The sequence below is a fragment of the Anarhichas minor genome, unplaced genomic scaffold, assembly GCF_050575085.1.
Source record: "Anarhichas minor isolate MPS153535 unplaced genomic scaffold, ASM5057508v1 ptg000017l, whole genome shotgun sequence".
Lineage (NCBI taxonomy): Eukaryota > Metazoa > Chordata > Actinopteri > Perciformes > Anarhichadidae > Anarhichas > Anarhichas minor.
The window spans coordinates 4,940,956-4,959,640 of NW_027466463.1; the positions used below are offsets into that span (position 1 = coordinate 4,940,956).

Below are 18,685 nucleotides of genomic sequence, written 5' to 3' on the forward strand. Positions count from 1 at the left end.
TGTTCAAGACATCTTTGACTCCACCCATACTGAAAATTAAACAATTTTACTGTACCAATTAAGAGATATTTAAAAGTAAATGTCATACATTTGTACCGAGGAACAGGTAATTTCTGAATATTTGAAGTGTTATAAAAAGTATTCCCTCAACAATTCCAAACAATGATTGATGTATACAGGTGCATCTCAATGAATTAGAATATCATCGAAAGTGTGATATATTTCGAGTGTTTAGGCTATGGCTTACAGCTAATAAAAACCCCAAATTCTGTATCTCAGAAAATTAGATATTACATGAGACCGATTAAAAAAAGGATTTTTAATATAGAAATGTTGGCCTACTGAAAAGTATGTCCATGTACAGTATACAGTATGCACTCAATACTTGGTCGAGGCTCCTTTTGCATGAATTACTGCATCAATGCGGCGTGGCACGGAGGCGATGAGACTGTGGCACTGCTCAGGTGTTATGGAAGCCCAGGTTGCTTTGATAGCGGCCTTCAGCTTGTCTGCATTGTTGGGTCTGATGTCTCTCATCTTCCTCTTGACAATACCCCATAGATTCTCTCTGAGGTTTAGGTCAGGCGAGTTTGCTGGCCAATCAAGCACAGTTATACCGTGGTCATTAAACCATGTATTGGTGCTTTTGGCAGTGTGGGCAGGTGCCAAGTCCTGCTGGAAAATGAAATCAGCATCTCCATAAAGCTTGTCAGCAGAGGGAAGCATGAAGTGCTCTAAAATGTCCTGGTAGAAGGCTGCACTGACTTTGGACTTGATAAAACACAGTGGACCAACACCAGCAGATGACATGGCACCCCAAATCATCACTGACTGTGGAAACTTCACACTGGACCTCAAGACACTTGGATTGTGTGCCTCTCCACTCTGCCTCCAGACTCTGGACCTTGATTTCCAAATTAAATGCAAAATTGACTTTCATCTGAAAAGAGGACTTTGGACCACTGAGCAACAGTCCAGTCCTTTTTCTCCTTAGTCCAGGTAACTTAGCTCAGGCAACTTAGCCCAGGTAAGACACTTCTTACGTCTCTGGTTCAGGAGTAGCTTGACACAAGGAATGCGACAGTTGTAGCCCATGTCCTGGATACGTCTGTGTGTGGTGGCTCTTGAAGCACTGACTCCAGCCGCAGTTCACTCCTTGTGATTCTCAACCAAATTCTTGAATGACCTAAACCCCAGAGAGAATCTATGGGGTATTGTCAAGAGGAAGATGAGAGACATCAGACCCAACAATGCAGATGAGCTGAAGGCCCCTATCAAAGCAACCTGGGCTTCCATAACACCTCAGCAGGGCCACAGTCTCATCGCCTCCGTGCCACGCCGCATTGATGCAGTAATTCATGCAAAAGGTGCCCCGAACAAGTATTGAGTGCATACTTTATACTGTACATAGACATACTTTTCAGTTGGCCAACATTTCTGTATTAAAAAACCTTTTTTAAATTGGTCTTATGTAATATTCAAATTTTCTGAGATACAGAATTTGGGTTTTTTATTAGCTGTAAGCCATAATCATCAACATTAAAAGAAATAAACACTCGAAATATATCACCTTGTGTGTAATGAATCTATATCATATACGAGTTTTACTTTTTGAATTGAATTACTGAAATAAATTAACTTTTCGATGATATTCTAATTCATTGAGATGCACCTGTATACATTAACCATTGTTTCGAATTATTGAGGAAACACTTCAAATATTCAGTTATTGGATATTTCTTGGAACAAATGTTGGACATTTACTTTAAAAAATCTCTTAATTACCACAGTAAAAATGTTTAATTTTCTGTATATGTGTAGTCAGAGATTTCCTCAACTTATATGCATCAGTCATTGTTTGGAATTATTGAGAAAACTGTTTTTATTACACTTCAAATATTCAGTTATTAGACGTTTTCTCAGTTCAAATGTATGACATTTACTTTGAAATATCTCTTAATTGGTAAAGTAAAAATGTCAAATTTTCAGTGTGGGTGGAGTCAACGATGTCCTCAACACATACATATTAGTCATTGTCTGGACTTATTGAGAAAATAGTTTTTATAGCACCTCAAATATTCAGTTATTAGACGTTTTCTCAGTTCAAATGTATGACTTTTACTTTGAAATATCTCTTAATTGGTACAGTAAAAATGTCTAATTTTCAGTGTGGGTGGAGTCAACGATGTCCTCAACACATACATGTCAGTCATTGTCTGGACTTATTGAGAAAACTGTTTTTATTACACTTCTAATATTCATTTATTAGATATTTTCTCAATTCAAATGTATGAGTTTTAATTTGAAATATCTCTTAATTGGTACAGTAAAAATGTCTAATTTCCAGTATGGGTGGAGTCAACGACGTCCTCAACACATGTATATCAGTCATTGTCTGGACTTATTGAGAAAATACTTTTTATTACACTTCAAATATTCATTTATTAGATATTTTCTCAATTCAAATGTATGAGTTTTAATTTGAAATATCTCCTAATTGGTACAGTAAAAATGTCAAATTTTCAGTATGGGTGGAGTCAACGACGTCCTCAACACATGTATATCAGTCATTGTCTGGACTTATTGAGAAAACTGTTTTTATTACACTTCAAATATTCATTTATTAGATATTTTCTCAATTCAAATGTATGACATTTACTTTGAAATATCTCTTAATTAGGACAGTAAAAATGTCTAATTTTCAGTATGGGTGGAGTCAACCATGTCCTCAACACATGTATATCAGTCATTGTCTGGACTTATTGAGAAAATACTTTTTATTACACTTCTAATATTCATTTATTAGATATTTCCTCAATTCAAATGTATGAGTTTTAATTTGAAATATCTCTTAATTGGTACAGTAAAAATGTATAATTTCCAGTATGGGTGGAGTCAACGACGTCCTCAACACATCTATATCAGTCATTGTCTGGACTTATTGAGAAAATACTTTTTATTACACTTCAAATATCCATTTATTAGATATTTTCTCGATTCAAATGTATGACATTTACTTTGAAATATCTCCTAATTAGGACAGTAAAAATGTCTAATATTCAGTATGGGTGGAGTCAACGATGTCCTCAACACATACATATCAGTCATTGTCTGGACTTATTGAGAAAATACTTTTTATTACACTTCAAATATTCATTTATTAGATAGTTTCTCGATTCAAATGTATGACTTTTACTTTGAAATATCTCTTAATTGGTACAGTCAAAATGTCTTATTTTCTCTATGGGTGGAGTCAACGATGCCTTGATTACATATACATCACTCATTGTATGGAATTATTGAGAAAAATATTTTTGTAGCAGCTCAAATATTGTGATATTAGACTTTTTTTGTCCTGAACACACTGTATATGCATTAGTCATTGTGGGGAATTATTGAGAAAAACATTTTCATAGCACCTTAAAAACTTCAGAAATTTGCCATTTGAAGATATAAATTCAGTTCAGAGTTTTTGCTTCGTAAAACATCTTAATTGACTGTCAGTCAGGTATTATTAATTTCCAGCAACCCTCAAATCAAAGAATAAATACACTTTACGCACAATTTAGGTGTATTTTCCCTTTAACTCACGAGATGATGGTATCATTTTTTATACTTATTGGAATATAATTAATTTAATCTCATTTCATTATGCAATATGTATACTTTGTTGGCATCTTATTTTGAAAACCGGATGTTCGTCTGTAGAAAACCGGAAGTTTTTACGTTAATCTTTCCGCTAACTTTGCAAAATCCTTCGCTCGCTCCCGTCCTGTGCCGTTTGGTTGCGTTTACCGTAAGTTTCAGCGTATAGGTGCACTACAATTTAAGTGTCTGCTGAGTTGACCACGGAGATCTGAGTGTCTGCTGACTTGACCGCAGTCCGCGTATTTACTGCTCACACGGCACGCGGGCCAATTTGTGCATAAATCATTCCGCGGCAACTATCGCCCCAATTACAGCGGACAGAGTGAGAGGATCAGCTGTTTCCAGTTATCATCAATCATACTAGTGATGTGGATCAAATGAGAGACCAGCGGACCGAGAAGAGGAAGGCTATTTCACCTTGGACACATTGAGCGTCTCTCCTCGGTCTATAATCCGTTTAGAATTCCGTCAAGTTACCACAGACACACAATACGAAACCCGGAAGTGTTGAGAGTTTTGCCGTCAAAACAAAAGCATAACAAATTGCTACATTGGTGACAATGACCTGCTATGTCATTTACTAAAATAAAAGCAATACCACACTGTGAAAATCCACTGCTAGTAAAAGAACCTCGCAAGAGGTCGTTATGCGATGTTTTTGGATTAATAATACTGCTGCATTGATGTGCATGTGGCATTCTACTGCCACATGCACATATGATTGACACAACAGAAAATTTATCGAATCCAAAGAATGGAAATGAAGTGAGATTTATTATTTAACTATGCTACTTTAAAGCTGTGTGCTAATCTGTTGATTGAGTCTTTAAATAAGGCACCAGACATCGAAACCCTTACGAGACCTCCACGGCTCTTATTTTGAAAGTCCCCCTCAGGAAGCCCTTGTCTGTTGTGGTTTATACAGCTCTATGTTTATAAATTCATCTCAGTGACATCAGCAGGGTGAAGGGTTTGGCCAGACTCCTCCAGGATAAAAGTATGAGGTGCAGCGCGCAGACCGACGTGGAGGTTCTCGTGTCTTCCTCCTGCGGGGTCTCCGTGCAGTTGAACCGCTAGACCGCTTATCTCGCAGCCCGAGGAACAACGCAGGACCCCGGACCAACAGGGGGAGAAAAGGCTGAGGAAGGAAGGGAGAGGGAGGCAGAGCGAAATCAAGCGCAGCTTCCTTGCGGTATGTTGGGCAACAGAAAGAAAGCGGCCCCGGCGGTGAAGAACGGAGCCGGGACGTCCGAATCAAAGGCCATTGATCCTCTGAGGAGTCTGGGTGAGTGTTTGTGTTACAGATGTTGTTACAGATGCTCCCCCCCCCCCCCCCCCCCTCCTTTCTGACATACTCATACTGATATACTGTCGCCACAGTGGACCGTTATCCCCCCCTCTCCAATAAGCAGAATAGATAGAATAGGAATAAACCTCAGTAAAAAACAAGCATAGCAAAAATGTTACCGTATTTCTTCTCAAAACATTAATTATTATGTAATTAATTACATTTGTTTTAAAAACAGTGATTTAAACTTCAATATTTCATTTTTTTTATTTGTGTCCTCAGTACAAAAGTAGGTTGAGACATGAAGGTTCCATACTGGAAATAGAGAGTAAATGTTATTCAAACTTGGATGTTTTGTTTTTTTGTATTTCTGTGTCCGTCTTCCTTCGAAATGAACACACACACACACACACACACACACACACACACACACACACACACACACCATAGTGTGTGATACTTTAAATCAGGACCAATGGCAAACATGAAACCCAGCATAAAATCATATAAAGTTAACAGCTGCAGTGAATGGTTGTCTTCTTTAGCAATTGGTTATTTTAATGTGACTAATCAGAATGAATCGTAGTTGATAAAATGTCAAAATGTTGTGAAAAATGACAGTTTGTTTTCTTTCCTCTGACCAACTGTCCAACATCCATAGATACTCAATTTAAAATTATATAGAAAAAAAGCAAATCTTCACATCACAGAAGCTGAAACTATGTGAATATTTGACCTTTTTGTTTTATGAACGACTAAAAAATTCAATAAAATTATTTGAAATATTGGAGACAGACTAATCGTTAGTAAACTTAGTGTCTGTAAACTGGGAAAATTGCATTGAAGATTGATTTCATGACATTAGAGCTCATGTCTTTTTATTGATGAGGGTCAGTATACTTGTGTTGTTTTTTTACAACATGTAGTGCTGTGTATTTATCCAGAGGGATTTTTAAACTTCGGTGTCCCACGTTGGGAAAAGTAAACATTTACCAGCTGGTTAAGCACATTTTCTCCCCAACCAGAGTATTTAGGGTAACAGGTTTCCATGTTTCACTGCTGTCCTCCTCAGGCTCTGCATGCTCAGTGAACTCTCGTGGTTATTATTTCTCTGTAGGGTCCTTTCCATAATGTTGTCGTCACTTTTGATAAACAATTAAGTAGACGTACGGTGACAGTGAGGAGTTTCCCCGAGCGATCGCATTACAGCCCGTTTATAGACAGCGCTCTTGTTCAATACTGGAACAATTTCATAAATTGTTGTCCAGGTTGAAAAGTGCCAAAGTTACCCTTTAATGTCTCAATTTGTCTTAATCCTAAAGTGCCAATTTGCAGTTTGATTGTGACTATTTTATCCTAAAGTCATTGTCCCCAATGAAAGGAACGTGCTCTATGGATTATCTAACTGGAAAGAGTTTACAGTGTGAACTTAAAATTTTTCAAGCGTCACAAATTAAACTCCAGAAACGGCTCAATACGACAAAGGGAAAATGTGAAAACTTTTTTTTCCTTCTTTTTTTGTAATTTGGGTGAACTGACCCTCTAAGCCAGGGGTGGGCAAACTTTTTGGCTCGGGGGCCACATTGAGTTTTAAAATTTGACAGACGGGCCGGGCCAGTAGCAGATGAATGGAGTGTTTGTGTGAACTAATATAAATTACAAGTACAATTTAATTTCAGCAGGAACAGTGTTGTTGATCACCCTTTTTAACCAGTGCGTCAACGTTTGGTGTCAGTTTGGTTGTGGCAATTCTCAGAACAGATCTGAGGTGTTCAACAGTTAGCGGGGATCTTACACGGTAAGCATTAATGCATATTTTATCATGCACTCATTTTCGACACAGTGTTTTTAGTGTAAAGGTTAATGACTGTGGTCTTTTTAGCAGTTTGAATCTTTGACCGGATCATACAAATGTTTGACTGTCACATCTAACATTATCAGAGTTCTGCTCTGTGATGTCTTTCCTTGTCTCTCCCCCCTGTGTCACGGTGTGGGTGCATCTCACTGCAGTCAGGAAACGTATCAGAATACCCTTATTTTATTGGCTAAACTGCATCACGTGACGTGATTTACAACGCATTGGTCGGTGTTTTTCCTGCACCGCTGAACAAGTGCCGTAAATGCTGGAAAGGAGCGTGAATAACTCCGCTGCATAAAGCAAAGTCCCGCGACCCACTGAAAACGGGTCCGCGACGAACCACCAGTTGAGAATCACTGGTCTACAGGATCGTGACGAGCGGTGAACAGCTGTTTGTGTGGCGTGTCTTCCGTCTCTTCCTGTTTCCTTCACCTACATTCCCCTGGGTCCTAAGCCCCTCCACGTACAGCTTATTATCACCCTCTTTGCACCAATGTACATTTATAACAAATACCACACATATTACACGGTAATCAGCGTTGCATATGTGTCAAACTCTATCGGTGCATCTCCGGTTCTTTAATGTAACGTAAGTGGAGCGACGAGCCTCTCCCAGCAGACTGTTGTGCTAGCAAGCAGGCTCGCTCGCGAGCTGTACCCAGCATGCAGTTCGGCGGTGAAATTTTATAAATGTACAATTATTAGTGTTACAAATTGTTTATGTGTCACAGACTGTTGTGCTGTTGTGTTTTTCTCTGTTAAAGAGCGTTAGTTGTGGGTTGTTAATTGTTGTGTTATAAAGTTATGACCATGACATTACATTCCCTCTCAATACATATAAGACAACTAGCGCTGACCGCGGCAAAGAATACATTTAGCTGCCTGTTGAAAGCAGACAGCAGTTGTTTCGGATATGCACCAGTATAATGGTGTGTGAAGAATTCATATCATACGGGAAATTAAAACCGGTATACCACCCAGCCCTAGTCTTAATTATAATATGGACAATTTTGTACCAATATCTGACGGGCCGGATTAAAACGCCCAACGGGCCGTATCCGGCCCGCGGGCCGTAGTTTGCCCATGCCTGCTCTAAACTGTAACTTTAAATGAAGAAATGAACCATGTTGCTCTGGTCAAAGGGGCTAAGCTGTATGTTCTACCGCGTACTCCCAGCTGTGATCCTTAATAAACCCACCATAGTTTGGCCTGTCTGTCTGCAGATACTACACCAGCAGCAGCAGCCCCGCTGAGCCCCTAAATGTCAGAGAGAAGCCTGTTAATACTGGTAGTGCAGAGCAGCAGCATCAACAAATATAGACCATCTCACTACTGCCTCACTGCCCACTGGCCTCCACTAACATGTGTGGGCTGCTGAAAGGCTCTAATCTAGCTGTGCTTTACCGACACATGTGTATTTGTTTGTTTGTGCACCAGCCTCGTTCTCGCTGTTTGCAGTCAATGTGGGAAGAGTGATAAATCCTCAGAAATATAAATGAAATCCAGGATATATTCACAGGATATATTTTATATGATAAAATATTAAAATTCATGATTTTCAACAAACTACTGTCATACTGATATTTTCTCAAACATATAATCATCTCATTGTAAGTAGATGAAAATCACTGGTTGATATCCAGCTTCAGATTAGATTCAGACTTTATGGTTCAGTTCAGTTTAAGGAAATCGCTGTGATTAGTGGATTCACTCACCGGGGTCAAGCAAATTCCAGCAGTAATATTGACATGAGTATTGACTCCATTACAAAGCGCTGTGTCATCTGCATAGAAGTGGAAATGTGCTGAGATTGAAGATTCAACACTTTTCTGTTTGCTGCTGCCTTTAATTGAACCAGATTCAAGGATATTCATCAATTTTCTGCATTTCTACATTTTACTACTGTATTTTATTTCTTACACTGCTTTTTAGTGTTTTTATGACTGTTTTTAATGTTTCAATTAATGTTCTTACTTGTTTTTAAATCTCCTTTTCTTTTGCCTTATGTTTTGATGCTTTTAATGGTTTTATGTGAATCACTTTGAATTGCCTTGTTGTTCAAATGTGCTATACAAATAAACTTGCCTTGCCTTGAGGAGCGCAGAATGTTATGTTTTTTTACAGGATCTGTTTAAAGCTAAAGTTTTATTCTGGGCGAGAGACGGTTTTTAAAACTTCTGGCTGTTTCGTTTAAAACATGCTTTTCAATCCCGCCGGCAGGTTTTGGGGTTCAGAGGGTTAAGCTAAGAAAGGTTGCTGAAATGAATAATTAAGTTGGTTAAAATGTGTCATCTTCGTGAAAGGTGTCACAGGATATTGCTTTCATAACAGGCCAAAAGCCCTCAGCTAATTGGAATTGGATTGTCCTCTCCTCTGTCCCATCACCAACCTTTTTATTATATCTCTCACTCCTCATTTTTCCTCCTCATCATCTAGTCTTTCTGTCTTTCTTTATGTCTCCGTCCATATCGTCTCATCTCTAACCGCACCCAACTGGTGGTTCAGCACCAAAATGAATTACAGAGCTCCCATATGAGCTGCTGCGGTTCAACAGATGTATATATATATATATATATATATACACTAACTTTGAATTCTGACTATGCTCTACCCTTCTATTTTCTCTTTTCATCCTCCCTTTTCTCTCCTCACTCTTCCAGTCTTCTTCCAGTGCTACTGAGTTATACGGGTTCTGTGAATACTCACTGTCATCCTGCACACAATCTAGTCAAGTTTTCATGACATCATATCCGTCTTTCTTCAACCATCCTTTTGTCTTTTTGCTTTCCAGGAGTGCAGGAGGATGAAGATGTGAAGCGGATGTTGCAGGGTTCCAGTATGGTAAAGGTAAAGCTCTTGCTAAGTAGAATCTATTACTGGTTGTTAGTGATCACTCGATGAGATTTAATGGGTTCATCATTCACATGTAAAGGTCCGCTCGCCTCGCTGGCAGAAGCGACGAACTCTGAAGCTGCTGGGAGACGGCGTCACTGTCTGGTGCCAGTCCCACAAAACCTCCAGCTGGGCCAAGGACCAGCAATCCTGTAAGTGTCCTTTTATATCAATCGGAGGCAATTTATTGATGCACAGGTCATTGTAAAAAACATACAACCACAACATGCAGGATACGAGGCAGAGGACCGTTTAGACTTGCTCATGACAACCACAGATTGACCGAGTAAGACAATTTACATCAAAATATGTCCCCAGTGCCCCAGTGCTTTGTTAAAGTTACATTTCACGTGACAGTATAAGGCAAATGGATCCAAAAACAAAAGTAAATTAGTCACGCATTTCCAGATCGTGCCTTGATTGCTGAATAGGCATAGGCTGACCTGCTCAGTTTTACACAATTTGTTCATTATAAAACACACTTCATTCAAAATTGACCAAATCAAATCAAACTCATCAAATCCGTCTTTGTTGGCCTTTCTACTGTTCCAACAATCGCCAACTCTGGTTTGAGAGTTTGAAAGAGAGACTGAATAAGTAGCAGATATTTTTTTAAAGTAGTACCGCTGGAACATAATCATTGTTTACCAAGCTCGTTTACCGACACGTTTTTTGTTGCGTCGAACGTGACACACCAGAATAAAAAAAGAACAGAAATGCTACTCCTGTACTGGTAATGGGAAAGGAGTATATCACCTATTTTATGTGAGTTTTCCCTCATTTAAAAAACCCTGTATATATACACACTAATGTTGGTGGCAAAAGAGTTTTAGCCAACCTACCCCACCCAGAGGTAAAGAACCATTTCCAAGTGATAATTGGTAACAAGCAGGCCTTTCCTCTGCCAGATGAGCTCAGTGCTGGGCGTGTCAGGTAAAACATGGCTACACAGTATCTATTTTTGTTCGCTTAAAATGCCACTTACTTGTTGCTTGCACATCTACTCCCCCCTCGTCTCCGCTCTCTGAGGGTCACACACGGTGCCCTGATTATAGAGCCCAACTATTTTTGGCCCATAAATGGCACCCGACGCTGCTGCAGTTCAAACAGTGAGATTATAGGACATTATATGGTGGTGGGAGTCTGCCCTGGTTCCTGTGGTTTGGTGCTATATAGTTACCATACGACTCTACTACTGGGTTAGCTCTCCCAAGTGCAGGGCAAGAGCCTCTAATTGCCACAAGACTAGATATGCTTGTGATGTGGCACGGCGTGTGTTTGGTGTGCAGGTTTGGGTGACACCCTCTATATCGGTTCACTTGTATCTTCTAAATAAAAATGTGGCTTCTTCATCCGAACACAGCTACCTTCTGCTTGTTCATGTCTTGTTTTAGCTGAATTGTCTGTACTCTGATCCATACCTGCTTCTAAAAAACTCCCAAGCTGATTTACTTGGACTCGACACGTAGGTACCAGAAAAGTGGAAGCCTGTCAGCCGCACCCAGTAATTCCTTCTGCTTGTTTTAGATCAAATGTTAGTTTTTTTTGCTGTTTTGTGACTGGGTGGTCTAGTGCAGTAGTTTCCAACCTTTTTGTCTTCTGACACTTTAAGATGAGGTAAAGTCTGATGCCCCTAATCCCAGAGAGGTTCTTTTGAAGGAATTATGAAGAGGTGAAAGTATCTAGAAAATGAAAATATGTTGTTTTCTTTTGCTTATAACCCCCTTAATAATATAACAGACACTTCATAGACACTTATATATATATGAAATTAAATTACATCACATTTTGAAGAGATCATGTACATAGACTCTCTGAGCATCTTCCTTAGGAACAGCATTAGATGTATTTTGAGCAGTATTTTATCTCTGTATTGTCAGGTACACAGTGCACAAGGCTGTTCCTGTAGTTTTGTGTAGTTTCAAGTGAAACCGCAGGCAAATAGAGATTGGGCAAACACCAGCTGACGTGTGGGCAACAGTGATGTTTGGTTTGGTTCATTCAAATCCTCGAGACAGTGGGGTGAGATTGTGAAAGTATGGACGTGAAATGAGTGCGGTACGGAAGAACAAACAGGTTGAAAAATAACGCACAAACAGCCCTGTTTGTGAGGGAAACACTGGTGGAAACCTCGCTGGATTTGTGTGTGTGTGTGTGTGTGTGTGACAGACAGCTCACCAGAGTGTCCACATTTAGTATTAATTAGAATCAACATTGCAGGGCTGTCATGAGTGCTGTTAGCAGCCAAGCCACTGTCTCCGTACACATTCAGGATCCTGCAGAAATACAAGGTGGTATTTACAAAGAAGACCCAACAGGTCTAGGAGCCCGTCCTGGAGCCAAGCCTCGTACCCCATAGCCATGATTCCCTGTTGACATGCAGTAGAATAAGTGTGGATACAGCACCAAATCCAAACTGAAATCCAACTTAAGCGCAGAAGCTACGGCATATTGTAAAAAGTGGCGTGACAAGCATTATCAGTACATAGATACCGAAAATAAATTAATAGTTTAAGATTAGTCAAACAAAAGTAAATAAATGGATAGAGACAATATACTATTATCTTTTCCGATATCTTTTATTATCTTTCTATGCTGCTCAGATGTGTGTGTAAATACAATATCTGTCCAAATGATATCTTTATGTGTTTTAGTGACTCAAAATGACCACCTTAAATACACACCACGCAGAGAATAACAGCATGAAAGAGAAAGTGAGCTGCCATTGGTGCTAGAATGTAGACTGTATATGTGCACAGAGCAAAATGAATACACAATAATGATTATATTGTATCTTACTAATACTACCACTAAAGTACTGTTAAGAGATAATGCAGAGAATGCAAGATGGAAACTGAGAGTAGACCTGGGTTTGAGTCTGTAAGTGAATGTCACAAATAGAAAAGGTCAAAAGCCAGAGCTGTGATTGTGTAATGCATTTGTTCAAGCATGAAGATGCCCTGTGGTTGGAAGAGCTGCGCAAGAGACTAAAGGTTCACTTTTCTCTCATTATTTCTTCTCCAGTGATGTAAGGTTCAGTGAAAACCCAGTCGTCAGAGAGATAGAGATATAATTGTTTAAATATGTGGATAATCATAGATTGTATAAAAGAAGTGGACGTAGTCACCGTGACGTCACACATCGGTTTGTGGACGAAGGTTTCGAAGCCTTGAATTTGGCGTTTTGGCTGTGGCCATCTTGGTTGTTTGGAACAAGAAGAGAGACAAGAGGGTGGAGCTAAGTACAACAGAACGCTGGATAATACATTTTCAGCCAACCCAAATTTTACAACGCCGTGGTAGCGACCTGTCAATCACAAAGTAGCCACACCCTAAAGCATACCCTGCTTTATCTTCTATTTTATTCTGATACGCCAAAATCAAAGGTAATCCGTGGGAAAATTAGTTTCCCTCGGAACGTTATTGACAATTCAGTTTTGGTGTATGGGAACATAATTCTGATATGTGTCAGTCACAGCTCACTGTATCTCAGACTCATGCACTACGCTACATGGGTTGCTTTCAAATTAATTCAAAGGTACTTACATGTTAGTTTGAATTTTTCTTTTTCCGAAAAAAGTTACAACCCTACTCACCTCTTTTCTCTGTGTGTATCTCACTCTGTGTTGCTATCGTAACTCTTTACTGATAGTACAGACCAAAGACTTGAGACCCTTTACATCCTTTAAATACCGTCATATACGGCACACCCTGGTGAAATGTCGGGAAGATCAAATAGATACCTGCTGTACTGTACCCTCAACCTTTCCATAAACCAAGACCAAACATACCAGAGTTGTAGAAAGACAGAAAAATAACTTGATGGCGTCGAACATTGAAAAGCGTAATCGTTGAACGTATCCCAGGGATTTTCAAAATCGGCCCGTATCAACGCTCTGCCCGGGGACAGGGTTTGACCACAAGGAGCTCGAGGGCTCACCGAATGCTTTGACGGTATAACAATTATGTAAATCATATGCCTTGCCCATCCACCAAATCTCGACCCATCTGAACACCTATGGTGAGATCTTGGACCAACACGCGCGGGCGCTCCCCACCACCACAAATGAGGGAATATCTTTTGAAAGGAATGTCGTTCATGCGGTAGATTTCTGTCACAGTTCAGCTCCACACCCTCCTCACTCTTATTGTCAGTCACTCCCTCCTCATTAGTCTAAACTCCCTTCACCTGTTCACTCACCTGCCTCTGATCAGTAATCAAGCCCCTATATAGACTCCTGCCTCCTAGACACATTTGCCAGATTGTTCTTCGGTTCTATGCCAGACTCTCCAGCACACTCTCACGGACTGATCTCCTGTTACCGATCCTGCCTGCCCCTGTTCTACCCGCCTTCTGATCCTGATCTTGATTAACTCTGCCTGCCGTATCTGGAAACCCTGCCTGCCCCTGTTTTACCCGCCTTGCCTGACTCCCGGTAAACCCACCAGCCTTCTGATCCTGATCCTGACCCTGTTTGAACTCTGCCTGCTATATTTGAAGTTAGTAATAAAAGCCAAAGATCTCTGGAATCCTGTGTGTTGCATTTGGGTCCATATATAACCCGTTACAGATTTCAGCGACTGCATGATGTGGAGCACTGGGACTGTTTTGAGGGATCTTCAAAGTGTTTATTTTTAAGGAACCCAGGGGTGTGAACTTACATGTATCTGTTATCCGTCTGTATTGCTGAAACAGCAACTACTTCAAGTAGGAACGTGTCAGAAACCTTAGTGGTGCACAGCCCTGACCGCGGAAACTCTTTTTGTCCCTTCTGTAGGAGACCCACAGAGGACATTTAGTCTTTTGGGTAGGATTTCAGAGAAATTCTTCAATTCATTTTCCATCCAAACTCATCTTGTTCTTGTTAAGGATCAATACTAAAACCGTACCTCAGAAAAACTGAGCAATAACCATAGACTGTAAGAAGTGGACGTAGTCATCGTTTTTCCTCTTCCTTCTCTCTGTTCCCCTCACACGTCCCCAGTCTCCGTCATGGAGGTCGAGTGCGTGCGCGAGGGTTGCCAGTCAGAGACGCTGCGGCAGATGGTCGGCTCCGTCCCTGAGCAGCGGTGTTTGACGGTGGTCTTCAAAGGGCCCCGCAAGAGCCTGGATCTCCTGTGCCAGAGCCAAGAGGAGGCTCGGCATTGGGCCCGCGGCATCCGAACCCTGCAGGGGAGGGTGGACAACATGACTCAGAAGGAGAAACTCAACCAATATCCTAATTGTTGTTCATTTGTCTACACTGCATATGCAGAGACAATAGTGTGCTATTTTTGTAGGCTAACTAGGGAGTTAGCATAGCACTGGTTCCCTTGACAGAGAGCCGGTGGGATCTTACATTAGATTTTGGATTATTGCAGAAAATAAGCCCCGTGGCAAACAACATTTTTGATACCTTTATGATTTTGGAGCCTAAATGCAATCTGCAAATTAAAAAGTGTTAAGTATGACTCCAAGTCACCACCACTAAGCTAAAAGGCAGTCTTCCATTCGGCAGGATAATGTTTATATCCTCATTTAGCCACTTGTTAGCAACCGCCTTTTGTAAGACACTTAAAAGCTTCGAAATTCGTTTTTTTATATCATAGAAGAAAACGTTAAAATCTCTTAACCACAGACCTTATTTCAAGCAGCTAACCAAAAATACATTCCAAAAACAATTTGACAAGGAGACGAGAGAACTGGTAAAGCAAAAAACTGGCTCATTTACGAGTTTTAGACATTATTTCTGCAGCTCTCTATACTGCCAATGATAATCATACATCATATATATATGTACATATGTCATATACAATTATAGTAGAATATATATATATATACAGTATATATGTCTTTTTTTAATTGAAAATGATATTTAATAAATTATATCCTGTAGATGGATATCTTATAGCATATTAATTGCACCCTATGTCTTTTTTTATAGTAGAATAGTAATAAGTCTGCAATGAATTATTACTAATCTCCAGTCCTGCTGTTACTGCAGTCAGACAGTTTCTCTAGCTCAGACAAGCCTACAGGGAGTTTAGTCCAATCAGATCGTGGCATGTTTGTCTACAGCCTCTCAGAGCCAATCACGGACTCTGCTATTTCACCTCCCACCTCACCTCTTTTACTGGTCATTTGAGACCTTTTTGACGAGAACTGATCTTTGTTATTTGGTGAAAAAAATAATTATGTATCTGCTGCAATTAATCGATTATTCAACTAATTTCTGAGAGTAGTTAATGACTACTGAAATGTAGCAGTAGTGAATATAACACTTCATAAATTATGGAAACTCCATAAGTGTCCTACAAGGACCTTTGCAAGTCCCAAACCAGAATGTCAACATCTAGTAAAAATATATGTTTGTACTTTTGTCACACTCCACTTTTTTGATTGAAGGAAATGTCTAAAAGACCCCGGAATACAACACAAAGTATCTATAGGCAGAATCTGAATAATTAAGAATAACTTCTGTGCTTCGAAGCTCCATATTGGTAAAACGCCACCAAACACTTCACATGTTCCAGCTGTTGCTGCTTCCTTGACCTTGTTTGTGTGTCACCTGGATTCATTCTTATCTGAGTCGGGCCGACCAGAACCACGATGACAAGATGAGCTACGACGAGGTCCAGACGCTGCTGCAGATGATCAATATTGACCTGAGTGACCAGTATGCCCATAGCCTCTTCCAGGTAGCGGAGCACACACTCTCACACACACACACACACATATATCTGATTGACTTTGTGTCACTTGGACGAAGTGAGACCAGCTTGGCAAACTAATCAAAGAGCGACCAACTTTGTCTGACTCTGTTCCTCCTGATAGAAATGTGACCAGTCAGCTGATGGTCGTCTGGACCACGGAGAGATTGAGGTGTTCTGCAGGGAGTTGTTACGGAGACCAGACCTGGACACCGTGTTCATTCGCTACTCCGCGAACGACTGTGTACTCTCCACTGTGGACCTGAGGGACTTCTTGAAGGACCAGGGGGAGGACGCTTCACTCATCCACGCCCAAAGTCTCATCCTCACCTATGAACTCAATGAGTGGGGTACGGTGCTAAGTGACAATATATTGCAAGTCACCGACCTATCTGGTTCAGCAAAGCGGCTTAGCTAAACCTGTTAGATGCTACCTGCTCAGCACCAAATGGGAGAGTGACAAAGTTTGTGACTACATGTCCCGCTCTTCTAATAAGTTGGTAGAGACCAAAATAGAGCTAAAAGAAGAGTGAATATTGGACTTGGATAAGTCAGGTTGCCAAACAATTCCATCCATCCAAATGAATGCTAATTTTGTTCCACGTCTTGCTGGGTGTTTCAACAAGATACTTTTTGCTTAAAACTCAAGTGCTATTCTTGTGAACATCTGGAGGGAATTTCTTCAAATTTGGCACAAACCATGACATGGTTGGTGGAGGCCTACAATGGTGAGGGTGGTAATTTGAGTTAACTAGCTGCAGACGACCTAGGGATGACTGACTGAGTCCCACATAAAGAACCATTCAGTAGTCAATACAGGATGAGATAAAAGCATATAAGATGGTCTCCAGTCATGCAAAATCGACAACTGGCATTCTTGTCTACAATTTTTCATATTTTAAAGCAATACTTCACCCAAAATGACTTCAAGTTGAGTGAATTCAAATATGAATTCACTCAACTTGTATTCTTGAAGAAAACCTTTTTCTCGTGCCTTGAAGGTGAAGGGACAATCCAAAACAATCAAAAGTCTTGATAAACTGAAGTAAATGGGGGCTACGTTTAACACTGTTACAGTGGTTTTCAAAGAATCAACATAACACCGATGAGTATTTGATATACAAATCAGCATTTTGGGGGTGAAGTATTCCTCCAAAACAGAATAGAAAAAGACACCCAGATTTCTTGCATGTGTACGGACATTAGAAGACAGAGGTCCAAGAAAATGTCTAGCGGCAAAAGTCTAGTGAAGAAACTGCTGCACATTCATTGCTAATTTAATATCGCAGTGGTCCTTTATAGTTTTTAAAATGTCGGTAAACAGATTTACAATCCCTAGTACTCTACCAACTTTTATTTGACCAACTCTAAAGTCAAAACGATGAAATTGACTTACTTTCCTCGATCAACGATCCAACATTGATGCCCACTTCAGTGACTGTGACAGCTTTATGACGACATTACAGTGAGGCTGTTCTGAACAACTATAGACGCATGTCCGACGTGGTCGATCAAAACATCATTCCAACTAGTTCTGAAAAGCATAACCTGACCTAACCTGGCCGACTCTAAACAGCAAGAGACGAGGCCCTGCCTTCAAAAACAAGACAAAATATGGTTCTCTTTTATTTGAGAAAATGCTATCATATCAGCTTAATGTCAGAAAAACACATATGTTTGAGCTAAAATTGTAAAATTTTGAACTGTATATTACAAGCTGCACTATGGTGACCAGTTTGCTCACCATATAATAGTTGCCCTCCTTTATTGACTTGTGTTTGTGCCTTTTGCCCAGTACAGCCCAGAAGAACCAGTTCATGACCCCCAATGGTTTCACCATGTACATGCTGTCTAAGGAGAACTGTGCGTTTAACCCGGAACATGCCAGGGTTCACCAAGACATGAAACGCCCACTGGCGCACTACTTCATCTCGTCCTCCCACAACACCTACCTCACTAAGGACCAGCTGACTGGGGACAGCAGCACGGAGCCATACATCCGGTAAGTAACTGTATTTTGCTATGTAGTTAGCTAACAAATGGGAGAGCTGAGTCATCCTATCCTATGTTCGGCTTTATAGGATGCAATTGTGCGTTGGCCTTGAGAGTTCAACACACTGCAAATGAAGAAAAACACATGCAAATGGACACAACGCAAGCAAATCTTCTTCTCGTTTCACTGAAGCGTGATGGTTATATGACAGTTTCCCATTTTTTTTACACAGTCCTTTGCATTTTTATTGAACACTGCAAGGTCTTTTGAGTTGCAAGGGTTGGGTAGTACAGGGCAGACAAGGCAATGCTCCATAG

At 40.3% G+C, this 18,685-nt stretch overlaps 1 protein-coding gene across 1 annotated transcript in view; it reads left to right on the plus strand.

Moving 5' to 3' along the window:
* Nucleotides 1-4,256: 4,256 nt before the first annotated feature.
* Nucleotides 4,257-18,685, plus strand: part of LOC142951502 (1-phosphatidylinositol 4,5-bisphosphate phosphodiesterase delta-3-A-like) — a 34,929-nt gene continuing 20,500 nt past the window's right edge. Inside the window, exons 1-7 of the mRNA XM_076093084.1 lie at nt 4,257-4,933; nt 9,586-9,641; nt 9,727-9,838; nt 14,671-14,899; nt 16,234-16,363; nt 16,500-16,725; nt 18,176-18,377. Of these exons, the coding sequence (XP_075949199.1) occupies nt 4,843-4,933; nt 9,586-9,641; nt 9,727-9,838; nt 14,671-14,899; nt 16,234-16,363; nt 16,500-16,725; nt 18,176-18,377 (1,046 nt within the window). The 5' untranslated portion in view covers nt 4,257-4,842. The remainder of the gene's footprint in view (nt 4,934-9,585; nt 9,642-9,726; nt 9,839-14,670; nt 14,900-16,233; nt 16,364-16,499; nt 16,726-18,175; nt 18,378-18,685) is intronic.